This window comes from Salmo salar, chromosome ssa09 (genome assembly GCF_905237065.1).
Source record: "Salmo salar chromosome ssa09, Ssal_v3.1, whole genome shotgun sequence".
In the NCBI taxonomy this organism is placed as follows: domain Eukaryota; kingdom Metazoa; phylum Chordata; class Actinopteri; order Salmoniformes; family Salmonidae; genus Salmo; species Salmo salar.
The window spans coordinates 121,391,382-121,417,309 of record NC_059450.1 but is presented as its reverse complement, the minus strand read 5'-3'; the positions used below and the strand labels follow the sequence as shown (position 1 = coordinate 121,417,309).

The window sequence follows — 25,928 nt, the reverse complement described above, 5'->3', positions numbered from 1 at the left end:
GATTTACTATAAGAAAAATTGGATTACCTTTGCTGTTCTTCGTCAGAATGCACTCCCAGGACTTCTACTTCATCACCCAATGTTGTTTTGGTTCCAAATAATCCATAGTTATATCCAAATAGCTGCGTTTGTTCTTGCGTTCAAGACACTATCCGAAGGGTGACGCGCCGGCGTGTATCGTGACAAAAAAATTCAAAATAATCCATTACCGTACTTCGAAGCATGTCAAACGCTGTTTAAAATCAATTTTTATGCGATTTTTCTCGTAAAATAGCGATAATATTCCGACTGGGAGACGTTGTATCCGTTCAAACACTGAAAATGTAAAATGGTGTCTTCACGTGCACATGTATGCGGGTGCCCGTGTCATTGTTCTCAGATCGACCACTTTCCAAATGCGCTACTGTTTTTCGCCCAGGCACTGTAGAGTCATCATTCCCCGTTCTGGCGCCTTCTGAGAGCCTATGGGAGCCTTAGAAAATGTCACGTTACAGCAGAGATCCTCTATTTTCCATAAAGAGGCTATAGAAGGCCAAGAAATGGTCAGAGAGTGCACTTCCTGTATGGAATCTTCTCAGGTTTTGGCCTGCCATATGAGTTCTGTTATACTCACAGACACCATTCAAACAGTTTTAGAAACTTTAGGGTGTTTTCTATCCAAATCAAACAATTATATGCATGTTCTACTTTCTGGGCAGGAGTAATAACCAGATTAACCTCTTACATCTAGACGTTCCGCTAGCGGAACACCTGCTCCAATATCCAATGATAGGCGTGGCCGAATGACAAATTCCTCAAAAATACAAAAACTTCAATTTTTCAAACATATGACTATTTCACAGCATTTTAAAGATAAGACTCTCCTTTATCTAACCACACTGTCCGATTTCAAAAAGGCTTTACAACGAAAGCAAAACATTAGATTATGTCAGCAGAGTACCAAGCCAGAAATAATCAGACACCCATTTTTCAAGCTAGCATATAATGTCACAAAAACCCAGAAGACAGCTAAATGCAGCACTAACCTTTGATGATCTTCATCAGATGACAACCCTAGGACATTATGTTATACAATACATGCATGTTTTGTTCAATCAAGTTCATATTTATATCAAAAACCAGCTTTTTACATTAGCATGTGACGTTCAGAACTAGCATACCCCCCGCAAACTTCCGGCGAATTCACTAAGAATTTACTAAATTACTCACGATAAACGTTCACAAAAAGCATAACAATTATTTTAAGAATTATAGAGACAGAACTCCTCTCTGCACTCGATATGTCCGATTTTAAAATAGCTTTTTGGTGAAAGCACATTTTGCAATATTCTAAGTACATAGCCCAGGCATCACGGGCTAGCTATTTAGACACCCGGCAAGTTTAGCACTCACCAATATCAGGTTTACTATTATAAAAGTTTGATTACCTTTTGTTGTCTTCGTCAGAATGCACTCCCAGGACTGCTACTTCAATAACAAATGTTGGTTTGGTCCAAAATAATCCATCGTTATATCCGAATAGCGGCGTTTTGTTCGTGCGTCCCAGACACTATCTGAAATGGTAAATCAGGGTCGCGCGCATGGCGCAATTCGTGACAAAAAAAAATCTAAATATTCCATTACCGTACTTCGAAGCATGTCAACCGCTGTTTAAAATCCATTTTTATGCCATTTTTCTCGTAAAAAGCGATAATATTCCGACCGGGAATCTCCTTTTAGCTAAACAGAGGAAAGTAAACAAAGCTTTCGGTCGACGCGGGCACGAGCCTGAGTCTCACAGTACTGTAACCAGCCACTACCCAAACGCGCTACTTTTTTTCAGCCAGAGCCTGCAAAGCCACGATTCAGCTTTTTACCGCCTTCTGAGACCCTATGGCAGCCGTAGGAAGTGTCACGGGACAGCTAAGATCCTCACTCTTCAATAAACAGAGACAAGAAGAACGACACCTTGTCAGACAGGCCACTTCCTGCCTGAAACCTTGTCAGGTTTTTGCCTGCCAAATGAGTTCTGTTATACTCACAGACACCATTCAAACAGTTTTAGAAACTTTAGGGTGTTTTCTATCCATATGTAATAAGTATATGCATATTCTAGTTACTGGGTAGGAGTGGTAACCAGATTAAATCGGGTACGTTTTTTATCCAGCCGTGAAAATACTGCCCCCTAGCCATAACAGGTTAAATCGGGTACGTTTTTTATCCGGCCGTGAAAATACTGCCCCCTATCCTAAACAGGTTAAGTTTCCCTGCATTAAAGTCTCCGACCACTAGGAGCGCCGCTTCTGGATGAGTATTTTCTTGTTTGCTTATGGCCTTATACAGCATGTTGAGTGCGGTCTTAGTGCCATCATCATCGGTTTGTGGTGGTAAATAGACGGCTACAAATAATATAGATAGTGTGGTCTACAGCTTATCATAAGGTTCTCTACCTCAGGTGAGCAATACCTCGAGACTTCTTTAATATGAAGCTGTTTTTGACAAATAGACACACACCCACACCCCTCGTCTTACCAAACGTGCTTCTCTGTCCTGCCGGTTCTATATTATCCGTGTCGTCGTTCAGCCACGACTCGATGAAACCTAAGATATTACCGTTTTTTAATTTTCCGTTGGTAGGATAATCTTGATGGTAGGTCATCCATTTTATTTTCCAATGATTCCACTTTGGCGAATGGCAGTGGGGGTTTACTCACTCGCCTACAAATTCTCAGAAGGCAGCCCGACCTCCATCCCCTTTTTCTCCGTCTATTCTTTATGCAAATGACAGGGATTTGGGCCAGTTTCTGAGAAAGCAGTATATCCTTTGCGTCGGACTTGTTAAAGAAAAAACCTTCTTCTAGTACGAGGTGAGTAATTGCTGTTCTTTTCGGTCATAAGAGACGGTAGCAGCAAATTTATGTGAAAAATACGTTAAAATATAAGTTAAACAACGTGAAAAAAAACTAACAAAATAACACAGTTGGTTAGGAGCACGTAAAACGTCAGCCATCCCTTCAGGCACCATTCTACCCACTGTAGCAATGAGGTTTGTGCAGTAAGCTATAGGCCCAATACATTATCACTTCATATTGGCTTTGCTTGAATTGCCCTGCCAATGCATTGTTGTTCTGGATTCTTTTTTTTACAATTCTTTTTCAAAATTTGAGGTAGGCTATATGATCACACCGGTTATAGCTCCGTTGTTGTATTACTTGTGAAGCACAGCTGAGTGAGCATGCATTTAAATCATTTGCTTTTTATTTTATTGGGCTGATGGTGCCTGCATCTGATGGTCAGTCTCAGCGGAGGGAGAGAGCAGCAGACTGAGGGTCCGCCTCAGTATCCCTCCGCTCTCCCTGTCCTCCACTGACACTGACCAAAAAGGGACACCGTCTTCCATATGATGGCGAAACTCGGGTTGCACTGCATTATTTCTGCCTCATGCACAAGTTCATGTTGTTACTCCTATGAACAGAGAAAGTGTAATATTCCTCGATATTAAAAAAGACCCAAGCTAATAATATCAACACAAGCCTATAGATACACTACTTATTCATTACTGCTGCAGTGCTTGTTTGTAGCGCCGAGTGGAAATGGGAAGAATGCTCATTTTATGGCTTATAAAAGTGTTGAATTTAAAGTGTTGACAGTGCTAAGTAAGAACTGAAACATGAACTCAGTCATAAAAACAGCATCTCGTTGCTATAGTCGTTGACAGTCTCTCTCTATTCACGGTTTTAAACGTTTTGAAATATGTCTTAACTTTTCTGTAGCTTTCTTTTATACCTGCCACGTCACTGCAGACAGGGTCATCTGAGCCACCCGATTGGCCAGCGGTAGGCCTATAGTGCACATGATTTGCTCTCAGGGCCCACCGGGAAGACAGCGTTTGTACCTTCAGAGACATGAAATGGTTCAAAATGGAAACGGTTCACCTACCCGGTACGCAGGGCAGCTGAATCGGATGCACCTACCGTCAACTGCCGGAGACGACAAATAAAAAATAGGAACACAAGTCTTTATTGCTGGATTTTTTACGGAAATGTTTGCGATCGACAAGTTGGTGACCACTGCTCTAGAAAGTTGAGTGAAGTTCAAACTCATGCTTCTCTCTGTGGGCTGATATTTCTGCCCGGGAGCTGGGCGGCAGTCTCGGGGCTACTGCACGTGCCACGTGCACAGTTTTGGGTGAACGTTGCTGTTATCCTACTTATTGGTATCCCCAGTAGCGATTTTTAGCATGTAAATCTTGGTGGGGCAAAAAAGGAAAAATGTTGGATGCATTCCAGCAAAGCCACTAAACAATACATTAATTATACTATAACGGTGACAAACGGTGCCCACAAACTGTTAGGGCCTACATAAAGCTGTCCGAACAGCGGAGTCCCAACAGCGGAGTCCCAACACTTCTATTATAGAATGTTGTGTGTGCTGAGTTTGCATGTGCATGCCAAGCATCACCACCTACCAGGGGCGAAAATCTGATATCCACTTTGGAGGGGACAATTACATGACATTTTCTCAAGAGCAATTCCTGAGGGGGACACCAAAAGTAGTGCTGTAACACATAGCCTACATTGTAATATGGTAAATGTATATTGAGGAACCAAAGAAATAAGGTGTTTGCCGTACTCCTAACTACCGGTACCCAAAACTACACAACTAATCACAACAGCAATACCATTGCCTTTAACAAATCTTAGTTCAGTCACCAGTTTAAGTTGAGAGTGGGGGTATCCATGGCATTTTCCAATTATGTTCCTATTTTACAAGTCAAAAAAATTGAGAACCTTTCATAATGTTGCCAAACAAAGACTCAACAAACTTACCTGAGACTCCCTGTCTCTGCCAGTCTGTCCCTGCATATCTGTCCCCAACTCTGCTGTCTCTGTGCCATCTGTTGCCTGCTCTGCCTAATGACATCATTGAAAAACATTTCCATTAGAATTTCATTTCTTTCTTATGAACATTTTATCAACTAGTCTGAGATATTAGGCTACTAGGGTTCTTACTATGCGTTTTGGTGTATTGAAAAATACTCTGATGTCCGTCTTTTATTTTTCTGCCATTTTTCTACCTGGCTGGCTACACACACAGTGTGTAGGTTATTTACAGTAGGAGATGGGCTTCTATCATCTTATCTTTCATCATTCTATTTGGGCTTCGATCTAAAAGGTAGCTAGCAAATGTGAAACGGATTAAAATGACAAGAGTTGACAGCTGTATGAGTTCACCATTTATACAACATATGCTGCAACCTTTTGTAATTTTAATAGTTTGTTTCATATTGGCTGGCTTCCAACAATAGCTGAATTTGCAAAGCTAGCGAGCCACCAATTCAGTTTCAGTGGTGTTTGCTATAATCTTTGCTACCCGGGTTAAATAAAGGTGAAATAAAATAAATAAATAAAAGTTCCCTTGCGACAATTTAGCTTTTGCAACGAGACCATTAAATATATTTAAGACAATGGTCGATGAGAGTGTAGTTCTGTTCAGTTTGGACTTCAGTTTATCGCTAACCTTATCACAGGGACTTTGAAGCACTAACTTACATGCTGATTCCATCTTTGACGACGCCACATAAATGGAATAGGTACTAGCTAGCTTAATAGTTAATATTTGCGCGCTAGCTCTGCATATACAGCTAGTGTGTGTGTGCCCGATTGACTGGATGAACCTCACGGCAGTTACGTAGCAAGCTAAGGAACTGGCATTGGATCAAACCATTGTGAGGCAAAGGGCGGGGGGGGTCGCAATCTTTTGAAACTTAAAAACGCGCTATTAAGTGTCTATAATCAGCACAATTGCTTTCATTGCGTATTATTAATATTATTTAAATTACATAGTTATGTTTCAGTGATATATTGGGGGGGACAAATCATATTTTTCCCAGGATGGGGGGGTCGTGTCTCCCCCATCCCCCCGGGATTTCCGCCCCTGCCACCTACTATCAGTAGCTCTGTCAAAGCTGTACAAAACAGTAGTCAAACAAGCACACACTGGGCCACGTATGTGTTTACAATACCGCGTTGGTGAAAATAGACCATATTATTAGGGTGAGGCACATGGGCTACTAACAGCTTACTACACAACATACACTTAGTATTACTTTCTTAGCTACAGTATACATTTCTCCCTTGCATATTACATTATTTATGTAGCGGAATACAATACATTTTTGGACTCACCTTGTGAAGGTGGCACAGTGGTCCTTTGAGGGCAAATTTTGTCTTCAAACTTTCATCAAAGTCTGGCATTCTCTGGATATATGGTGGGAACTCTTGGAAAAGAAAAACAGCCATTCCATTGAATAGCAGGCTAACGTTAGTGGTTTCTTTGCAACGCTTGCAGATTCCTTCCAAACGACTCATTGTTGAATTTGCGATTTCCAACTTGTTGGGTAATCTTTATGGCAGATGAGCACCGACATGTTTTATCTATAATTTCTCTTCATTATTTCTCTTAATTTGACAAGGATTAAAAAGGATTTGCCAGTAGATTGTCGACTTGATGATGACTGCTAGCTAAGACTTTGAAAGTAAGATGTTCACATGATCAGTCCAATCAAAGCTACTGTAGATATATGTGATTTGATGTCATTTTATCTGTGGCCAATGACCTTGAGCTTTCTTGGAAGAGCACTAATAATCTAAGTCTATAGCAGAAGCCAAAGGGCTCACATTCTTGATGTCTACCCTTACTTAAGGCGGGTGACGTAGTGTCCCCATGAGTGACAGAACACTGAGCCAATCACGGTGCAATGCTCCCATTTTCAGCTGGCCTGCCCCACCACCACAGAAAGCACTGAGCTAGGCTGAAACACCTGCCTTTTGGAGCTGCCTGTTTGTATGCGGCTTTATTAACTCAATTATATATACACAACCGTTCAAAAGTTTTGGGCACACTTAGAAATGTCCTTGTTTTTGTCCATTAAAATAACATAAAATTGATCAGAAATACAGTGTAGATATTGTTAATGTTGTAAATTACTATTGTAGCTGGTAATGGCAGATTTTTTATGGAATATCTACATAGGCATACAGAGGCCCATTATCAGCAACCATCACTCCTGTGTTCCAATGGCACGTTGTGTTAGCTAATCCAAGTTTATAATTTTAAAAGGTTAGTTGATCATTAGAAAACCCTTTTGCAATTGTTAGCACAGCTGAAAACTGTTGTGCTAATTAAAGAAGCAATAAAACTTGCCTTCAGACTAGTTGAGAATCTGGTGCATCAGCATTTGAGGGCTCAAAATGGCCAGAAACAAAGAATTTTCTTCTGAAACTCAGTCTATTCTTGTTCTGAGAAATTAAGGCTATTCCATGCGAGAAATTGCCAAGAAACTGAAGATCTCATACAACGCTGTGTACTACTCCCTTCACAGAACAGCGCAAACTGGCTCTAACCAGAATAGAATGAGGAGTGGGAGGCCCCGGTGCACAACTGAGCAAGAGGACAAGTACATTAGAGTGTCTAGTTTGAGAAACAGATGCTTCACAAGTCCTCAACTGGCAGCTTCATTAAATAATACCCGAAAAACAGCAGTATCAACGTCAACAGTGAAGAGGCGACTCCCGGATGCTGGCTTCAGAGTTGCAAAGAAAAAGCCATATCTCAGACTGGCCAATAAAAGAAAAGATTAAGATGGGCAAAATAACACAGACACTGGACAGAGAAAGATTGGAAAAAACTGTTATGGACAGACAAATGTACGTTTGAGGTGTTCGGATTACAAAGAAGAACATTCGTGAGACTCAGAAAAAAATGTGCTGGAGTGCTTGACGCCATCTGTCAAGCATGGTGGAGGCAATGTGATGGTCTGGAAGTGTTTTGGTGGTGGTAAAGTGGGAGATTTGTACAGGGTAAAAGGGATCCTTAAGAAGGAAGGCTATCACTCCATTTTGCAACGCCATGCCATACCCTGTGGACGGCGCTTAATTGGAGCCAATTTCCTCCTACAACAGGACAATGACCCAAAGCACAGCTCCACACTATGCAATAACTATTTGGGGAAGAAGCAGTCAGCTGGTATTCTGTCTGTAATGGAGTGGCCAGCACAGTCACCGGATCTCAACCCTATTGAGCTGATGTGGGAGCAGCTTGACCGTATGGTACGTAAGAAGTGCTCATCAAGCCTATCCAACTTGTGGGAGGTGCTTCAGGAAGAATGGGGTGAAATCTCTTAAGATTACCTCAACAAATTGACAACTAGAATGCCAAAGGTCTGCAAGACTGTAATTGCTGCAAATGGATTCTTTGACGAAAGCAAAGTTTGAAGGACACTTATTATTTCAATTAAAAATCATTATTTATAACCTTGTCAACGTCTTGACTATATTTCCTATTCATTTTGCAACTCATTTCATGTATGTCTTCCTGGAAAACAAGGACATTTCTGAGTGACCCCAAACTTTTGAACGGTAGTGTATGTTTTTTTTACGTTGTTTGCAAACTGATATGTGACATGTATCCCACATGATATTATTATAGGTAAGGTTAAATCCACAAAACCAGTCTGTTTCATTTAGTTTGTGTTAACCTCCTTGTTTTATTATAACTTTTTATTCATCATTTGTATTCCGTCTTTGATATCCAGATTTTTGTTTTTGTTTTTCATATTCGACTCTCTGAGCTCTCCACGGTCATACGCTGTTATATAAAGCATGAAAGGAATTTCATGATGACAAAGTCGTCATTTGTATATGAAACTTGAAAAGTCCTCTTGTCCGCATTCCGTTGGTGTATTTGTCAGCAGCACAGTCGTGTTGTTTTAGAGTGCCTTGCCCCAAATAATCTGGTGGTGTTGTAGGCCTATTTCTCTCTCCTGTTCATTTTGTTCCTGGTTGCTAAGTCTCAGCAGTGGCGGAGTGCTATGGGTAGGTCAACAGTCTTGTGATCGCGGGGGCTATGTGACACTTCAGCTTAACTGGCTCTCTTCTGTGTCCATATCTTTCAGTGGAAAATTCCAAAGTAATGCAGGCCAGACACGTCACCCCTCCAAGTAGATTACTGTAACTATAACTGTACATCTCAAGAACCAGCCAGTAGTTCCAACTACATCTGGCTATTGAATTGAGTGTGTGAGGAAATGAGTTGCGCTAGTCATTATGATAGTGTGTCCAAACTCCTCTATTTGTGCTCAGCTTATGAGGCTTGCCAAATGATGTTCTCTCAAACATCCTGCAGGCGCCAGCTTTTATAGGCCAGCATAGCTCTCTCTTCCAGTTTTGATTTCGGCCCGATTTCCTTATTTTGAGTCCATTTGCATGGAGAGAGACTTGATGTTCCCAAAGTATTTGGGTTTGTGGCGTGAGACCGGGAGTGTGAACTCAATGCCTCATGACCTTTTTCCCTCATTTGGACTCTTCTGTTTTTACTGTGTAATACCAGTTTGTGTGTGTGTGTGGTGTTCATTCTGTGTGTGTGTGTGTGTGTGTGTGTGTGTGTGTGTGTGTCATTCTGTGTTTGGTGTTCATTCTGTGTATGTGTAGTGTGTGGTTGTCATTCTGTGTGTGGTGTTCACTGTGTGTGTAGTGTGGTGGTTATTCTGTGTGTGTTTAGTGTGGTGGTCATTCTGTATGTGTGTGTGGTGTTCATTTGTGTGTGTGGTGTTCAATGTGTGTATTGTGTGTGTGTTTTTCAAGTGTGTCCCTGCTCCAGATGCTGGGCCTCGTACCCACAATGGGGTGGAGGGGTGCTAGAACACCGTGTGCCTGGCTCTTCCTTTTCCTGTCCGCTAGCTGGAAATGGGCCCGCAGCTTGCTCTCAGATGGCCCCATTCTATTATCTCGGCCAAGAACAGAGAGGGGGAAGAGTAGCATCAGAAATGACCACTATTCCCAGAATGTGAAGCCAGCTCACAAGGATGTTTAGGCACGTGTGAGAGCAGGTTTTGGTCTCATTCTCGACAGACCATCGCATTACACTGTTAGGCTAATTTATTCATTAGACTAAAACCTGACGTGGAGCTGACACGTCACAGTTAGTGGTAAAAGATAGCACCGTCAGAATTGATTTGATCAGCAAGGTGTCAAACTCAATTGCTGGAGGGACGTGTGTTTGCGAGGTTTCCCACCTCCCTTGTACTTGATCGATACATTTAAGGTAATTGATTAGTTAGGAACCCCTCACCTGGTTGTCTAGGTCTTCATTAGACACAAAAGGAAATAACAAAAACAAGCAAACACATGGAGTGTATTTAATTTTCAATACATTTGAAAACAATTCTAAAAACATATTTCCACTTTGTCATTATAGGGTATTGTGTGTAGATGGGTGAGAATATGTTTTTATCCATTTTGAATTCAGGCTGTAACACAACAAAATGTATTCATACTCCTTGACTTATTCCACATTACAGCCTGAATTCAAAATGGATAAAAACATATTCTCACCCAGCTATACACAATACCCTATAAGGACAAAGTGGAAATATGTTTTTAGAATTGTTTTCAAATGTATTGAAAATTAAATACTTTTTTCCCTCACTGTATGTAAATGTATTTGATCCCCTGCTGATTTTGTACGTTTGCCACTGACAAAGAAATGATCAGTCTATAATTTTAATGGTAGGTTTATTTGAACAGTGAGAGACAGAATAACAACAAAAAAATCCAGAAAAACGCATGTCAAAAATGTTATAAATTGATTTGCATTTTAATGAGGGAAATAAGTATTTGACCCCCTCTCAATCAGAAAGATTTCTGGCTCCCATGTGTCTTTTATACAGGTAACGAGCTGAGATTAAGGTGAATTCATCTCCCAGTGTCTGGTGGAAAGCAGACTGAACCAGGTTTTCCTGTAGAATTTTGCCTGTGCTTAGCTCCATTCTGTTTATTTTTTATCCCGAAAAAATCCCCAGTTCTTAACCTCTCTGGTATCATTGGGACGACAGCCAGTGAAATTGCAGGGCGCCAAATTCAAACAACAGAAATCCCATAATTAAAATTCCTCAAACATACAAGTATTATACACCATTTTAAAGATAAACTTCTTGTTAATCCAACCACAGTGTCCGATTTCAAAAAGGCTTTACGGTGAAAGCACACCATGCGATTATGTTAGGACAGTGCCTAGCCACAAGAAACCATACATACATTTTCCAGCCAAGGAGAGGACTCACAAAAGTCAGAAATAGCGATTAAATGAATCACTACCCTTTGATGATCTTCATCTGGTGGCACTCCCAGGACTCCATGTTACACAATAAATGTTCGTTTTGTTCGATAATGTCCCTCTTTTTGTCCAAAAACCTCAGTTTTGTTGGTGCGTTTAGTTCAGTAATCCAAAGGCACAAAGCGCGATCTCAACATCCAGACCAAATTGTCAAAAAAGTACAATAAAAGTTCGTAGAAACATGTCAAACGATGTTTAAAATCAATCCTCAGGTTGTTTTTGTCATAAATAATCAATATTTCAACCGGACAAAAGCTTCGTCAATAGAAAAGGAGAAACAAGAAAGGCGTGCTCCCGATCACGTGCTGGACTCATGTCTGGAAATTTCCACTGTCCACTCATTGAAAGTGCTGTATCATCCTCATTTTTTTGAGTAAAAGCCTGAAACAATGCCTAAAGACTAACCACATGTAGAAGAAGCCACAGAGATCGTGAACTGGGTCCTAAGTCTTTGCATGGTGGATGGGCTTTCAATGGAAAAACAGCCTTTCAAATTAATAGTACTTCCTGGATGGATTTTCCTCAGGTTTTTGCATGCCATATCAGTTTACTCACAGACATTATTTTAACCGTTTTGGAAACTTTAGAGTGTTTTCTATCCAAATCTACCAAGTATATGCATATCCTAGCTTCTGGGCCTGAGTAGCAGGCAGTTTAATTTGGGCACGCTTTTCATCCAAAATTTTGAATGCTGCCCCCACCCTAGTGAAGTTAACGATTACAAGCATACCCATAACATGATGCAGCCACCACTATGCTTGGAAATTTGGAGAGTGGTACTCAGTAATGTGTGTGTATTGGATTTGCCCCAAACATCATGTTTTGTATTCAGGACAAAAATGGAATTGCTGTGAAATGTTATTTTTTTTTTTCAGTATTACTTTTTTTTCACATTTTTATTTTTATTTTTTAACAATACAAAACCTACACATACAAACATCCACATCAACCCTGCCCAGAACCACCTGATCACAGCACCATCTCCAGTGCCAGTAACACTCTCCACCACAAGGCACCATGTTGTTTCTCTCTGTCGCCCACACGCACTTTCAACATTTAGATAATAAAGCATTTGACCTTTCCATTGTGTCAACGATGGGGAATTGGTTGATTTCCAGTTAGGTATATATTTTTTTCAAGATTATTGATGAGAAACGAATCGCCCAACCCATTGGGTATCTGACTGCACCCTCGTCTTGAAATAGGCAGACAGATGGATTGTAGTACCTTATTGCAAACAGGATGCATGTTTTGGAATATTTGTTATTCTGTACAGGCTTCTTTCTTTTCACTCTGTCAATTAGGTTAGTATTGTGGACTAACTACAATGTTGTTGATCCGGCCTCAGTTTTCTCCTATCATAGCCATTAAACTCAAACTGTTTTAAAGTCACCATTGACCTCATGGTGAAATCCCTGAGCGGTTTCCTCTCCGGCAACTGAGTTGGGAAGGACACCTGTATCTTTGTGGTAACTGGGTGTATTGGTACACCATCCAAAGTGTAATTAATAACTTCACCATGCTCAAATGGATATTCAATGTCTGCTTTAAAAAAAAAAAATATATATATATATATATATATATATATATATATATATTACCCATCTACCAATTAGGTGCCATTCTTTGTGAGGCATTGGAAAACCTCCCTGGTCTTTGTGGTTGAATCTGTGTTTGAAATTCACTGCTCGACTGAGGGACCTTACAATTATCTGTATGTGTGGGGTACAGAGATGAGGTAGTCATTAAAAAATCATGTTGCACAAAGAGTGAGTCCATTGAACTTATTATGTGCATTGATGAGGACATTATTTCTGAACTTATTCAGGCTTGCCAGAACAAAGTGGTGGAATACTTATTGACTCAAGACATTTCGTATTTCATTTCTTATTAATTTTGAAAAACATAATTCCACTTTGACATTGTGGGGTATTTAATTCAATTTAAATTCAGGCTGTAACAAAACAAAATGTGGAAAAAGTCAAGGGGTGTGAATACTTTCTGAAGGCACTGTAGCCCTCAAGGAATTGAGTTTGACACGCCTGGATTGTATATGCTGACCTGTTATTTCAGTGCCATTATGTTAGTTAACCCCTCCCCTAAGGTCTCTGACACCTGAAGCGTTGTCAATGTCAGGTTAGCTGGGGGGCTCAGCTTAGTTGTAGGCGCACGCCCCTTGTTGGGTCTTTGACAGGCACTAGGCTATTTATAAAATCCATGTCTTATTTATTATATGATGAACATGTTAGGCTAATTCCTAGAACCTATAAGGAAAATTCCCTGGCTTTTGCGGATGGTGTGAGATGAGAGAGGTGGGAATCTTTGTTTTCTTTGTCTCAGTACTGGTGTTTCTGTGCATCTGACAATCAGCCAAAGGAAGTAACTGATTGTCTGATATGAATACTCAGGCTGAGTTCCAAATGGCACCCTATTACCTATACAGTGCACTACCTTTAGTGCAGTAAATAGGGAATAGGGTGCCACTGTGTCCCTGATCAGTGCTCTGACTTTGACTTCCTGTTGATGAGTCGAGTATGGTCACTCATTGATGAGTCATTTTGCTCAAATGGTTTTGGTTCGCTTGAAATGGTTCAATAGATATCTTGTACTAACTCCCACTCCATTGTCTTTCTCTCTCTGTTCAGGTGGCCATCAAAATAGTGGACAAGACCCAGCTGGACGATGAGAACCTGAAGAAGATCTTCAGGGAGGTGCAGATCATGAAGATGCTGAGGCACCCCCACATCATTCGTCTCTACCAGGTCAGTAGATCACAGCTTCCGGTTGGAGTTTGCCCTAAGTACAGATCTAGGATCCCCAACCATAACCTTAACTGTTTGTATGGTGAATGCAAATCGGACCCAAGATCAGTGTCTACAGGCAACTTCACCCTAAACCGGATCCACACTGCTGATGCCGTGTGTTTGGTGATGTTGACTGCAGCTGTTATATTGTCAATGTGAATGTCTGTCTGTCATCAGGTAATGGAGACCGAGAGGATGATCTACCTGGTAACAGAGTATGCCAGTGGCGGGGAGATTTTTGGTAAGTATGTCTTTTGTAGTGAGCCATTGTCTTTTTGTATGCTCACATAGTCACATTTGACCTCTCCACTTGTGCACAATTGTATGGTTTACTACCTATGTCAATGGCTCTGACTAGTGACTGTCTGTTTGTCTGTGATCCTGGGTTTGACGTCATTGTTTCAATGGGATGTGAATTGGTGGAGCTCGGGGAAATGCAAAGCAAAACCCCTGTAAAAGGCAAATTAACTGAATTTGAACTTTGGCCTCTCACCTGTCTGTGTTCAGACCACCTGGTGGCCCACGGCAGGATGGCGGAGAAGGACGCGCGGCGGAAGTTCAAGCAGATCGTGGCGGCCGTCCACTTCTGCCACTGCCGCAACATCGTCCACCGAGACCTGAAGGCCGAAAACCTGCTCCTGGACCACAACCTCAACATCAAGATTGCAGGTATAGTTTTTCACTTGAATTCTAGGAGTGTGTTGGGGTAGATCACAGAAAGAGAAGGTTGATTTTTTCCCCTCGCTTATCTCCCTTCTTTTTTTTTCTCTCTCTTTCTCTCTGTCCATGGTAGACTTTGGCTTCAGTAACCTGTTCTCCAGAGGCCAGCTACTAAAGACCTGGTGTGGGAGTCCTCCCTATGCTGCCCCAGAGCTCTTCGAAGGGAAGGAGTACGATGGACCCAAAGTGGACATCTGGGTCAGTGTCCTAGTCTTAGTAATCCTAGTTCCTATAAGAAACAACCACAGCTACTCCTCATAGCCTACACTGGACCATGGCTATGTCCCAATTCACACTTCCCGGCATAGATTTAACAACGGTCGACATTCCTTCCAGCCCATACTTACACCCCCAATCCAGTGCTTTCAAATCCAAGACAGGGAATGTGTCTATGCCCACTTTTGGAAAAGGGTGGAGAATCTCACCTATGAGGGATTACTCCTCCTCATCCTCTTTCTCTCTCTCTCTCTCTCTCTCTCTCTCTCTCTCTCTCATTCTCTGTGTAGAGTTTGGGCGTGGTGCTGTATGTTCTGGTGTGTGGTGCCTTGCCGTTTGACGGCAGCACCCTCCAGAACCTGAGGGCCCGGGTGCTGAGCGGGAAGTTCCGCATCCCCTTCTTCATGTCCACAGGTGAGACCCGATGCCAGCACTAGGACCTTGCAAGTTGAAACAATGGTGTCTTCTACGGGGTCTGACTGGCTGCTGTGAGGTGTGTTGCTCTTCTGACGCCATGTTCTGTCTGACAGACTGTGAGTACCTGATCCGACACATGCTGGTGCTGGAGCCCAGTAGACGCCTCTCCATGGAGCAGATCTGTAAGAACAAGTGGATGAAGCAGGGAGACCCCGACCCAGAGTTTGAGAGGGTGAGTTCCCGACCTCTGGGTCCATCGAGCTGCTTTTGGATGATCTGGCAAGACTGCTCTGACCCATTGTCTTTGATTTCAATGGACTCAATGAAGAATGGACCCAACGTTTTAATGGATTTTCTGTCTCTGTCTCTCTCTCTCAGTTGATAGTGGAATGTGAGCAGGTGAAGTCTGAGCGGGAGACAGAGCTCATCAACGAGCAGGTGCTGATGGCCATGTCTGAGATGGGACTGGACCGCGAGCGCACACTCCAAGTGGGACCAACACACACACACTAGACACAATATTGTTGCAGTAGACAAACGCTGTTGTGCATATGAAATGCCATTGGCTAACGGTTTTCTTGTTTCACCCCTCTTTCGCCCGTTCTCTCCAGTCTCTGCATACTGATGCGTACGATCACTACAGCGCCATCTACAGCCTGCTCTCTGACCGCCTGAAGAAACACAAGACCCTGCGCGTGGCCCCACCCACGCCCCGCCCCATTGGCTACCCTCTCAACGCTGTACAGGTAGCCTTTGCCCCTCGGATCTACAGATTCTAAGGAATCTGATTTGGTTGGTTACTAAGATTATATGGAACGGATACCATATCATGGTTTAGTTATACAATTAGCTGTCTTTTTGGGGGTTAGAAGTATATAATGTGTGGAGCAAACTGGCCTAATGTAGTTCTCCCCTCCCCCTTCCGTCGGTTCACTCTCGCACCTTTCTCCAGTAGTCACTACTTTACCTCAGATGCCTTTGTACTTCAGTGAATGATGAAGCCTACAAGAGAGGAATGGAAACGTCTCGTTGCAGCCAAGGACACGTCACTAACATCAGAGCCATTCAAAGGAAAGCGCGATGTTTTAGCGAAATTTGATAGTTGTCTTTGACAACGAAGGAACTGAGTAGAAAGCTTGGGCTCCCAAATGGCGCAGGGGTCTAAGGCACTGCATCTCAGTGCTTGAGGCGTCACTGGAGACACCCTGGTTCGATTCCAGGCTGTATCACCACCAGCCGTGATTGGGAGTCCCATAGGGCAGCGCACAATTGGCCAAGCGTCGTCCGGGTTTGGCCGGTGTAGGCCGTCATTGTAAATCATTTCTTAACTGACTTGCCTAGTTAAAGGTTAGAAAAATACAAATAAAATACTGCGGTTTAATCAAATGGCAACCATTAGCTGCTTTACTACCGACAACGTTACCGGTCAAGCCCAATTGTTTGCCTATTTAACTAAACCTGTGCCATCTGAGGTGAAGAGGAGGATTGCCGGTACTACGATAGGGTGGCAGATATGGGCGCCAAAGACCTCCGGCCATTTAATCTGGTTTAGGGCAAAGGTTTCGAAATCGTTGCCCAAAATCCATATCCATGAATTAATCTGACTCTGGGTAAGTAGAAGGGCTGCCTTCATTTCCAAAATCTCATAATTCTGGGTAAATCATTAAGAGCTTTCCACACCTGACACCTGGATAGTGCAACATTTTCCCATTTATTCCTAAAAAAAATCCTCAAGCTCTGTCACATTGGCTAATGATCATTGCTAGACAACCGTTTTCAGGTCTTGCCATAGGTTTTCATGCAGATCTGTCAAAACTGTAACTCGACCACTCAGGAACATTCACTTGGTAAGCAACTCCAGTGTAGATTTGGCCTTGTGTTTTAGGTTATTATCCTGCTGAAAGGTGAATTTGTAGTGTCTGGTGGAAAGCAGACTGAACCAGGTTTTACTCTAGGATTTTGCCTGTGCTTAGCTCCATTCTTTTTTTCCTTTTTTTTTTTTTCAATGTTCTTTTTTTTTTTATCCCCAGTCCTTTACGAATACAAGCATGCCCATAACATGATGCAGCCAACACTATGCATGAAAATGTGCAGAGTGATACTTAGTAATGTGTTGTATTGGATTTTCCCTAAACATAACACTTTGTATTCAGGACAAAAGGTGAATTGCTTTGCCACATGTTTTGCAGTATTACTTTAGTGCCTTGTTGCAAATACGATACATGTTTTGGAATATTTTACTCTGCACAGGCTACCTTCTTTTCACTGTCAGTTAGGTTAGTATTTTGGAGTAACTACACTGTTGATCCATCCTCAGCTTTCTCCTATCACAACCATTAAACTCTGTAACTGTTTTAAAGTCACCATTGGCATCATGGTGAAATCCCTTAGAGGTTTCCTTCCTCTCCGACAACTGAGTTAGGAAGGATACCTGTATCTTTGAAGTGACTAGGTGTATTGATACACCATCCAAAGTGTAATTAACTTCACCATGCTCAAACCATCCGTTACGTTGAGGTGAACGGAGTGACCCACATCCCCCTATCAGCAGGCCAGAGCAGATTGCTAGCCAATCAGGTTGATCATTGAGTGACCTTAGCTGTGTGTTTGTGTGTTCGCATGTCTTTTTCCTGCAGACGGATCAGCAGGGTAATCCCGTTAGCATGAATGTCCCTCACGTCCAGTTGATCAACCCAGAGAACCAGATCGTTGAGGTTAGTGAGTCCACCCACATCCATTTCACAATCCTGCAATGCAGCTGCTCTAGTGACACTGACATGGTGGCCTGTTTGCTATGATCGCTTTAAGCTTAGCCTCCTGGCACACTTCTTTAAAGTCCAAGACAGATGTTTTTTTATCTCGATACAAAATAATTTCTGGGTAACAATTTAAGTACTGTACTGCGATTGTTTTCAATTAAACGGTCAAAAAGAAACAAAAATAGCTTTTTTAGCAAAGAGCAATTTCTCAAGCAAGAATTTTGCTGAGACTGTGGTCTAAACTAGCTGTTGTTGGCAGTGACGTTTGGGACTCTCTATCTTATTGGTCTATTAGGTAATTTACCAGGCAGGCCAGAACTCCATCCCACCTAAACAGGCAGAAATTTCAGGCGTTCTTTTCAAACAGCTATTACACTAAAAGGACATTATCATAATTTTCACAATTTCACAGTATTATTCCAACCTCATAATGTGGAAATATATAAAACTGCACTGGGCCTTCTTAAGTAGGAATTTAAGAACTTTTTATCTAGACTGCACAGCAATTGTGTTGTTTTGTGGGATCCTACATTAATATAACCCTGTGATTCACATATATCCAACTCTGAATTACTCAGATACACACTGGCGTACCACATACACAAATGCAGAAACGAATGCATTGTTACACATACAGATATTGTTTGTCCTTTGCTGTGTAGCCGGACGGAAACATGGCCCTGGACAGTGATGATGCAGAGGAGCCGTCTCCAGAGGCCATGGCTCGCTACCTGTCCATGAGGCGTCACACGGTGGGCGTCCCAGACCCCAGGTACTGTATTCACCTTGTCTCCTGTCTGTCTGGCCGTTTGTCTGGCCGTCTTTTATCTGTGTGTGTGTGTGTGTGTGTGTGTGTGTGTGTGTGTGTGTGTGTGTGTGTGTGTGTGTGTGTGTGTGTTACATGTGTGTACATGTGTGTACATGTGTGCTTGCATCTCCTTGCTGACTGTGTTCTCTATCAGGACGGAGATGCAGGAGGAGCTGCAGAAGCTGCCCCCTGGGTTCCCCCGTGTGGCCCCCCAGCCCCCCTTCCCTATGCCCCCCACCATGGGCCACATGCACACACTGATGCCCACCCAGAACCCACACCTGCAGCCCACACAGCAGCTGGAATACAAGGTGAGGGATCAGAAAGTGTGTGTGTGTGTGTGGTATGACAGAGTATAGTTATATAGTCCATGTATATTTATATATGTGTGGGCCAAACTGATGTCCCTCCCGCTCACTGTCCCTCCAGGAGCAGTCCCTGCTGCAGCCCCCTACCCTGCAGCTGCTGAATGGCATGGGACCCCTGGGCCGCAGGGCCTCGGATGGTGGGGCCAACATCCAGCTGCACGCCCAGCTACTGAAGAGGCCACGGGGACAGTCCCCTCTGGTCGCCAACCCTGTGAGTTCCTGCCCTCCCAATGTTTGTGTGTGTGTGTGTGTTGAACTGGATTCAAATGCATGTGTATTTCTTATTTAAATACTTATTTTCTGTGTATAATGTAAATATAAATAAATAATGTAGTCGGAATCAACTATTTTCAAATAATTTCCTATTAAATGCCAACTATTTGAAAATATAAATATAATATAAATACTGGGTTCATGGGAGTATTTATTTGAAAATACACTGTGTATTTGAGTATTTTCAAATACATGCCATTACTTTCCCAGTGTATTTCCAAATACATCCCAATATTCAACTACTTTTTTAAAAAGTACTTCCAAATGCCTTTGACAGTTATTGAGATATCCTAAATAGCATTTAAGCCCAGGTCACTTAAGAGTATAGTTTTTGTCTAGTCCAGTCTAATATGCCATGTACTCTGTCAGTGCCTATGTACCTGCTCTGTCAGTGCCTATGTACCTGCTCTGTCAGTGCCTATGTACCTGCTCTGTCTACTGAGGTGACAGTGGTTTTATACACCCCCCACCTGTTTTCAGAGTGTCACTGTCCAACATTGTTTTTCCTCATCATGTTCTCTCTCTCTCCTTGTCCCGTTCTCCCTCTCCCTCCCTCTTGCAGCACCCCATCCCGGCTGTGGCTCCTGTGGATGAGGAGGGTTCTGACGGGGAGCCCGACCAGGAGGCGGTGCAGAGGTAAGCCTAGGAGGGTGACGGGGACAGGGGGGCTTTGGAGCGTGACCGTAGAAGCGCTGGTGTTCCAGGGTTACTGGGAGTCGAGATGCAAGTAGGCTGCAGCACTGCTTTCTGCCACCTGGGGACCTGGCCACTGTTGTTCCGGTGCCCCCCTCTCATCACGCAACTGACTTTCATAAGGCGATCAATCAACTCCTCTCCAACTTCTACCAAATCTACCTCTCTAAATCTCCTCTTAAAATATCTCTCTCTCTCATTTCAAATTATGCCGCCAAATTATCCCGCCACGGCTTCGCTTACACTAAGCTTGCTCAAACAATCCAATCCTCAAATTGGAACGGGGGGTTGTGGGCGTTATCTGATGTGTAATTCGTCCTGCCTGAAGGAAGGGGGAGAGTTTTCCCCCTCCCCCAATGAGGACAGAGAGCTGACCAGTGCTGCTTCCTGTCTCCCTCCCCGCGGCCCAGGTACTTGGCGAACCGCTCCAAGCGGCACACGACGCACGCGCTCATGAGCACGGCACACGGCGGTGAGCCGCTGGCAGACTCGCAGAGGCCCCAGGGCTCCCGGCAGAGGGGGTGGGCCCCGGAGCAGCACTGCCGGTGAGGGGCCCCACACTGAGGCTGACAGACAGACACCCCGCCCCAGGACAGGGGGGGCATGCATGAGCCCTGACCCACAGCAACGAGGGAGCAGGGACAGTACCTAGAGATAGGGACACAAGCACTAAAGACGCACAGACACACATACACCCCCTTCACTGAGCCAAAAGTCCTCACTGGGGGGGGGATGCATGGGCCCCAGCATTCAAAGGGGCACAGGAACTTAGGAGACATTCACAGAGACACATATTCTCACGCTATAATGAGCTGAAAGTCCACACCGGGGCGGCATGTATGGGCTCCAGCCAGCACACAGGAGCAGGGACCTGGACCCCATTGCAACATGCAGGTTACACTATGACAGTCACCAGCTTGAAGCATACGACATGAGGACTTCTAGTGATCCACGGGTAGGTTAGGTAACAGAGCCTTGCGCCGGGCTCCGAGTTCTCCTGAGCTGCAGGTCAGCCGTTGGACAGTCTGGGTTGTGGAGAAGTTGCCATCTCATTGGCTGAGGACAGATATTATCAAGCGTCTCAGAGTAGGAGTGCTAATCTAGGATCAGCTCCCCATCTAATCTCGTTCATTGTGATCTTACCCGACAAAACTGATCCTAAATCAGCACTCTGAGACGTTTGATACATGTGGCTGGTCTTCTGATACTGACTGAACACGTTCAGTTCCGTTTAGGAGAAACATCTTTATTAGAATTATTCCAAGCTGTTCGTTCTACAGCCAGTTTGAGTCAGCCTAGCTATTCTCCGATTTTTCTAGCTAGCTATTCTCGGTATAGAATTTATTTTGCTTGTTTGACTGCAACTGAAGTACGCATCAGGTATTGGATTCTCCAAATGACCTTGTCGATCAGGTCTTGGTTTGGACTGGGTATGACTACACAGTGACGCAGTCCTGCTGTGTGTTGCTGTGGATCCTCTGTTCAATGTTCTAGGATCAGCTGACATTATGATGATGCAGAGAGACCAGAGGAGCTCATGTAAATGTGATTTTTCATTCTTTCATTTTTCTGTCTGTATGCGACTTCACCTCTGTATCCATTTCTATGTATGTCTGGCTCCTGTCTATGTGTCTGTTTGTTTGCGGCTCTGCGCTTCTCCCCAGGTCCATCTACAAGGACTGTAACACCCTGCACTTGCCCATGGAGCGTTTCTCCCCTGTGAGGCGCTTCTCCGATGGGGCCACCACCATCCAGGCCTTTAAGACCCACCTGGAGAACAGCAGCCTCATCAGGCAGCTCAAACAGGTACTGTACACCCCCACCTGGTACATACAGTGCATTCGGGAAGTATTCAGACCCCTTGACTTTTTCCACATTTTGTTATTACAGCCTTATTCTAAAATGGATTAAATAAACACAAATCCTCGTTAATCTACACACTACACCTCATAATGACTAAGTGAAAACAGATTTTCACATATCTTTACAAATGAATGAAAAATAGAAAACAGATACCTTATTTACTTAAGTATTCAGTCCCTTTGCTATAAGACGTGAAATTGAGCTCAGGTGCATCCTGTTTACTTTGATCATCCTTAAGATGTTTTTACAACTTGATTTGAGTCCACCTGTGGTAAATTCAATTGACTGGACATGATTTGGAAAGGCACACACCTGTCTATATAAGCTCCAAAGTTGACAGTGCATGTCAGAACAAAAACCAAGCCATGAGGTCGAAGGAATTCCGAGACAGGACTGTGTCGAGGCACAGATCTGGGGAAGGGTAACAAAAAATGTCTGCACCATTGAAGGTCCCCAAGAACATAGTGGCCTCCATTATTCTTAAATGGAAGAAGTTTGGAACCACCAAGACTCTTCCTAGAGCTGGCCGCCCAGCCAAACTGAGCAATCGGGGGAGAAGGGCCTTGGTCAGGGAGGTGACCAAGAACCCGATGGTCATTCTGACAAAGATCCAGTGTTCCTCTGTGGAGATGGGAGAACCTTCCAGAATGACAACCATCTCTGCAGCACTCCACCAATCAGGCCTTTATGGTAGAGTGGCTAGATGGAACCCACTCCTCAGTAAAAGGCACATGACAGACCGCTTGGAGTTTGCCAAAAGGCACCTAAAGGACTCAGACCATGAGAAACAAGATTCTCTGGTCTGATGAAATCAAGTTTAAAGTCTTTCGGGACAAGTCTTTGAATGTCCTTGAGTGACCCAGCCAGAGTCCGGACTTGAACCCTATCGAACATCTCTGGAGAGACCTGAAAATAGCTGTGCAGCAACGCTCCCCATCCAACCTGAAAGAGCTTGCGAGGATCTGCAGAGAAGAATGGGAGAAACTCCCCAAATACAGGTGTGCCAAGCTTGTAGCGTCATACCCAAGAAGACTCGAGGCTGTAATCGCTTCCAAAGATTCTTCAACAAAGTACTAAATAAAGGTTCTGAATACTTATGTAAATGTAATATTTCCATTTTTTTTATACATTTGCAAACATTTCTAAAAACCGGTTTTTGCTTTGTCATTATGGGGTATTGTGTGTAGATTGATGAGTGAAAAAAACAATGAAATCTCTTTTAGAAACAGTCAAGGGTTCGGAATACTTTCTCAAAGCACTGTATCTCACAGCCTCCCGAAAGACATAGCATTTTTATGTTTTCTTCTTTCACGAGAGACTAGTCCTGAGAGACTAGTCCTTACCCCCTAACTGCAGCTCCTAAGCATAGCCCTGCCTTACCCCGTACCTGCTCCAATGTATCTACCTGCTGCTCCTACGTAGGTGCCCAGACTGCCCACTAGTGTGAATGCCCCACAAGCCTCCCTTGATGTCATCCACTTACTTTCAAACCACTTTGTTTTCCTACACAGTGAAAGGACAGATTTAGATACTGAGCCTCTTTAGAGAAGATTCAGTGTAGAGTCAGTGTGTACATCTCCACTTTGTACTGTCCTGGTGTTTTAATGACTGACTCCCTGACGTCCTCTATCGTCATACTAAACTGTCTGGCCTCACTGGAAAGTATTTTGTTAATGCATCCGGGGAAAAGAGCAGGTCTTACCGGTGATTCAATTAATACCTTTGTCACAATAGAATCACTTGCATACGCACATTGCTAGATAGCTTGTCAAGTGCTCTACTTTTGCCTCTGGAAGTTCCAGGTGGTGTGAAACACAGGAACTGGCTCTCCATTGAGATCCCATCAGTTGAAAGGCCTCTTGTAATTCTCATTCTCTCAAATCCGCTGGTCCTTAGTTCCCCTACCCACCTGATCCTGCTGGTCCTGCCTTAACCCGTACCTACCTGCTCCATTGTATCGACCAGTGTAGAGACACCAAAACACAGGTTTATTCTTGTTTAGTCTGTGTACTTAAAGACCCCTCCCTCCCATCCATCTTTTTTTCCAGAAGCCATACCATTCTACCATTCTCCGAAACCAAGGACATTTTTAATTTTCTGCTTTTCATTCAATGTGTCTCCATGTAAAGAACAAGTCATCAATGTTCTTTTTTTTCATCTTTTTTTATCCAGCTTTTTTCGACATTCTGTCACCTGCACCTCTACACAACGCCGAGGCTGGCTGAACTATATTGAAATATGTAAAGACTTAACACATTTTTTTTTTTTTTCTTTTTTTTTTGCATTGCTCTGCAGTCTACAATACTTCTTTGGGTAAGCACTGCAGCTCCTAAGCATTGTCCTGCCTTACCCCTTACGCTTCTGTTTCATTCTATCTTCCTTCTGCACCTAAGTGTGCAGGCACTTGATGTAATCCACTTATTCCCACTTAACCTTCAATTAGTTTGATTCCATACACAAGGACAGATTGTGCAGTGTTGGATTGAAACACTGAACTGCTTTAGCAATATAGTCAGTATGTAATAGACACAGATCCAAGGTGGGGGCATCAAGAGTTTCAGCAGGTTCGAGGATATTGGGATTGGCCTAAGGGTGCTGATGTCACTGGGGTGGTAATTTACATTTACATTTTACATTTTAGTCATTTAGCAGACGATCTTATCCAGAGCGACTTACAGTAGTGAATGCATACATTTCATAATTTTTTTCTCCGTACTGGTCCCCCGTGGGAATCGAACCCACAACCCTGGCATTGCAAACACCATGCTCTACCAACTGAGCCACACGGGGTTAATTAGGGGTAATCCCACAGACTCAAGTTTGGGATGGTGTTATGGTGAGAGTAAACACTAGGCTGTTGGGTCACGGGGGTGAGCGTCAATACAAAACAAGCTGCCATTGATGTCACCAGCAACTCTGCCCTCGGTCACAGCTAAAGTCATTACGCCAGAACCAAATCCGCTAGCCTTGTCCCAGATCTGTTTGTGCTATTATGTCAACTGTTTGTCATGCCAAAATGATAGCACAAACAGGTCTGGGACCAGGCTAGATATTAGCTAATCGATTTAACAGTTTAATGTCAAGGCTGTGATGAGAGACTAGCGCTAGAGAGGTGGCGGAGGGATCTCCAAGGTCATTGTAGCAGTGCACAACAAGGCAGTAGGGAAAATTCTCTATTGATGATTTCAGAACCGGTCTGTATTATGGAGTTAACAGCCATTTTAGAAGTGTAAGGAAGGACAACATGCCTTACATACAAACCTCATAGACTCTGAAATGGATTCAATTTAATTCAAAAAGCTTTATTCCCCATCCAATATACATAGGAAGGAAAAGGCCTTTTTGACATGCGACAAAGAATTGATTTGAATGTCTTTTATTGTTGTGTTATCGTCGGATGGGGTATTCAAGTGAAAGTGACCACAAATAATGCTATTCCTTATATTTCAGGTTCCACTGTCTTTCTTTGTGTGGTCTCTAACAACAATATGTTTGTTGTGTGTTTGTGCGCGTATGTGTACCAGGAGTGTGAGCAGCTGCAGAAGATGTACGCTTGCCCCCAGGACGAGCGGCTGCTTGAGCACACACAACAACAGCATTTCCTGTACCAGCAAGAGCAGCAGATTCTACACCAGCAGATACAGGTCACTGTGACACACACACACACACACACACACACACACACACACACACACACACACACACACACACACACACACGAGAAAGACACAGACACACATACTCACACACTGCATGGTTTGTATCAGCTGGAGCAGCGTTTTCTATACCAGCAGATGCAAGTCACTTTGAGCCTGGGACATTTCTGTCCCCATCTCTTCTCTCTCTGAAAGAC

General features: G+C 43.3%; 1 protein-coding gene across 4 annotated transcripts in view; it reads left to right on the top strand.

Moving 5' to 3' along the window:
* LOC106612637 (serine/threonine-protein kinase SIK3 homolog) overlaps positions 1 to 25,928 on the top strand; it is a 44,357-nt gene that overhangs the window by 10,723 nt on the left and 7,706 nt on the right. The window contains exons 2-17 of one of the 4 annotated variants that reach the window (XM_014213990.2): positions 13,800 to 13,916; positions 14,136 to 14,199; positions 14,466 to 14,627; positions 14,752 to 14,876; positions 15,185 to 15,308; positions 15,425 to 15,543; positions 15,690 to 15,800; positions 15,923 to 16,057; positions 17,948 to 18,025; positions 18,733 to 18,842; positions 19,033 to 19,189; positions 19,308 to 19,457; positions 20,082 to 20,155; positions 20,623 to 20,757; positions 21,877 to 22,018; positions 25,600 to 25,719. In XM_014213990.2, coding sequence (XP_014069465.2) covers positions 13,800 to 13,916; positions 14,136 to 14,199; positions 14,466 to 14,627; positions 14,752 to 14,876; positions 15,185 to 15,308; positions 15,425 to 15,543; positions 15,690 to 15,800; positions 15,923 to 16,057; positions 17,948 to 18,025; positions 18,733 to 18,842; positions 19,033 to 19,189; positions 19,308 to 19,457; positions 20,082 to 20,155; positions 20,623 to 20,757; positions 21,877 to 22,018; positions 25,600 to 25,719 — 1,923 coding nt within the window. Of the gene's footprint in view, positions 1 to 13,799; positions 13,917 to 14,135; positions 14,200 to 14,465; positions 14,628 to 14,751; positions 14,877 to 15,184; positions 15,309 to 15,424; positions 15,544 to 15,689; positions 15,801 to 15,922; positions 16,058 to 17,947; positions 18,026 to 18,732; positions 18,843 to 19,032; positions 19,190 to 19,307; positions 19,458 to 20,081; positions 20,156 to 20,622; positions 20,758 to 21,876; positions 22,019 to 25,590; positions 25,720 to 25,928 lie in introns of all 4 variants that reach the window. The other 3 variants (XM_045724426.1, XM_014213991.2, XM_045724427.1) reach the window with 3 other exon arrangements.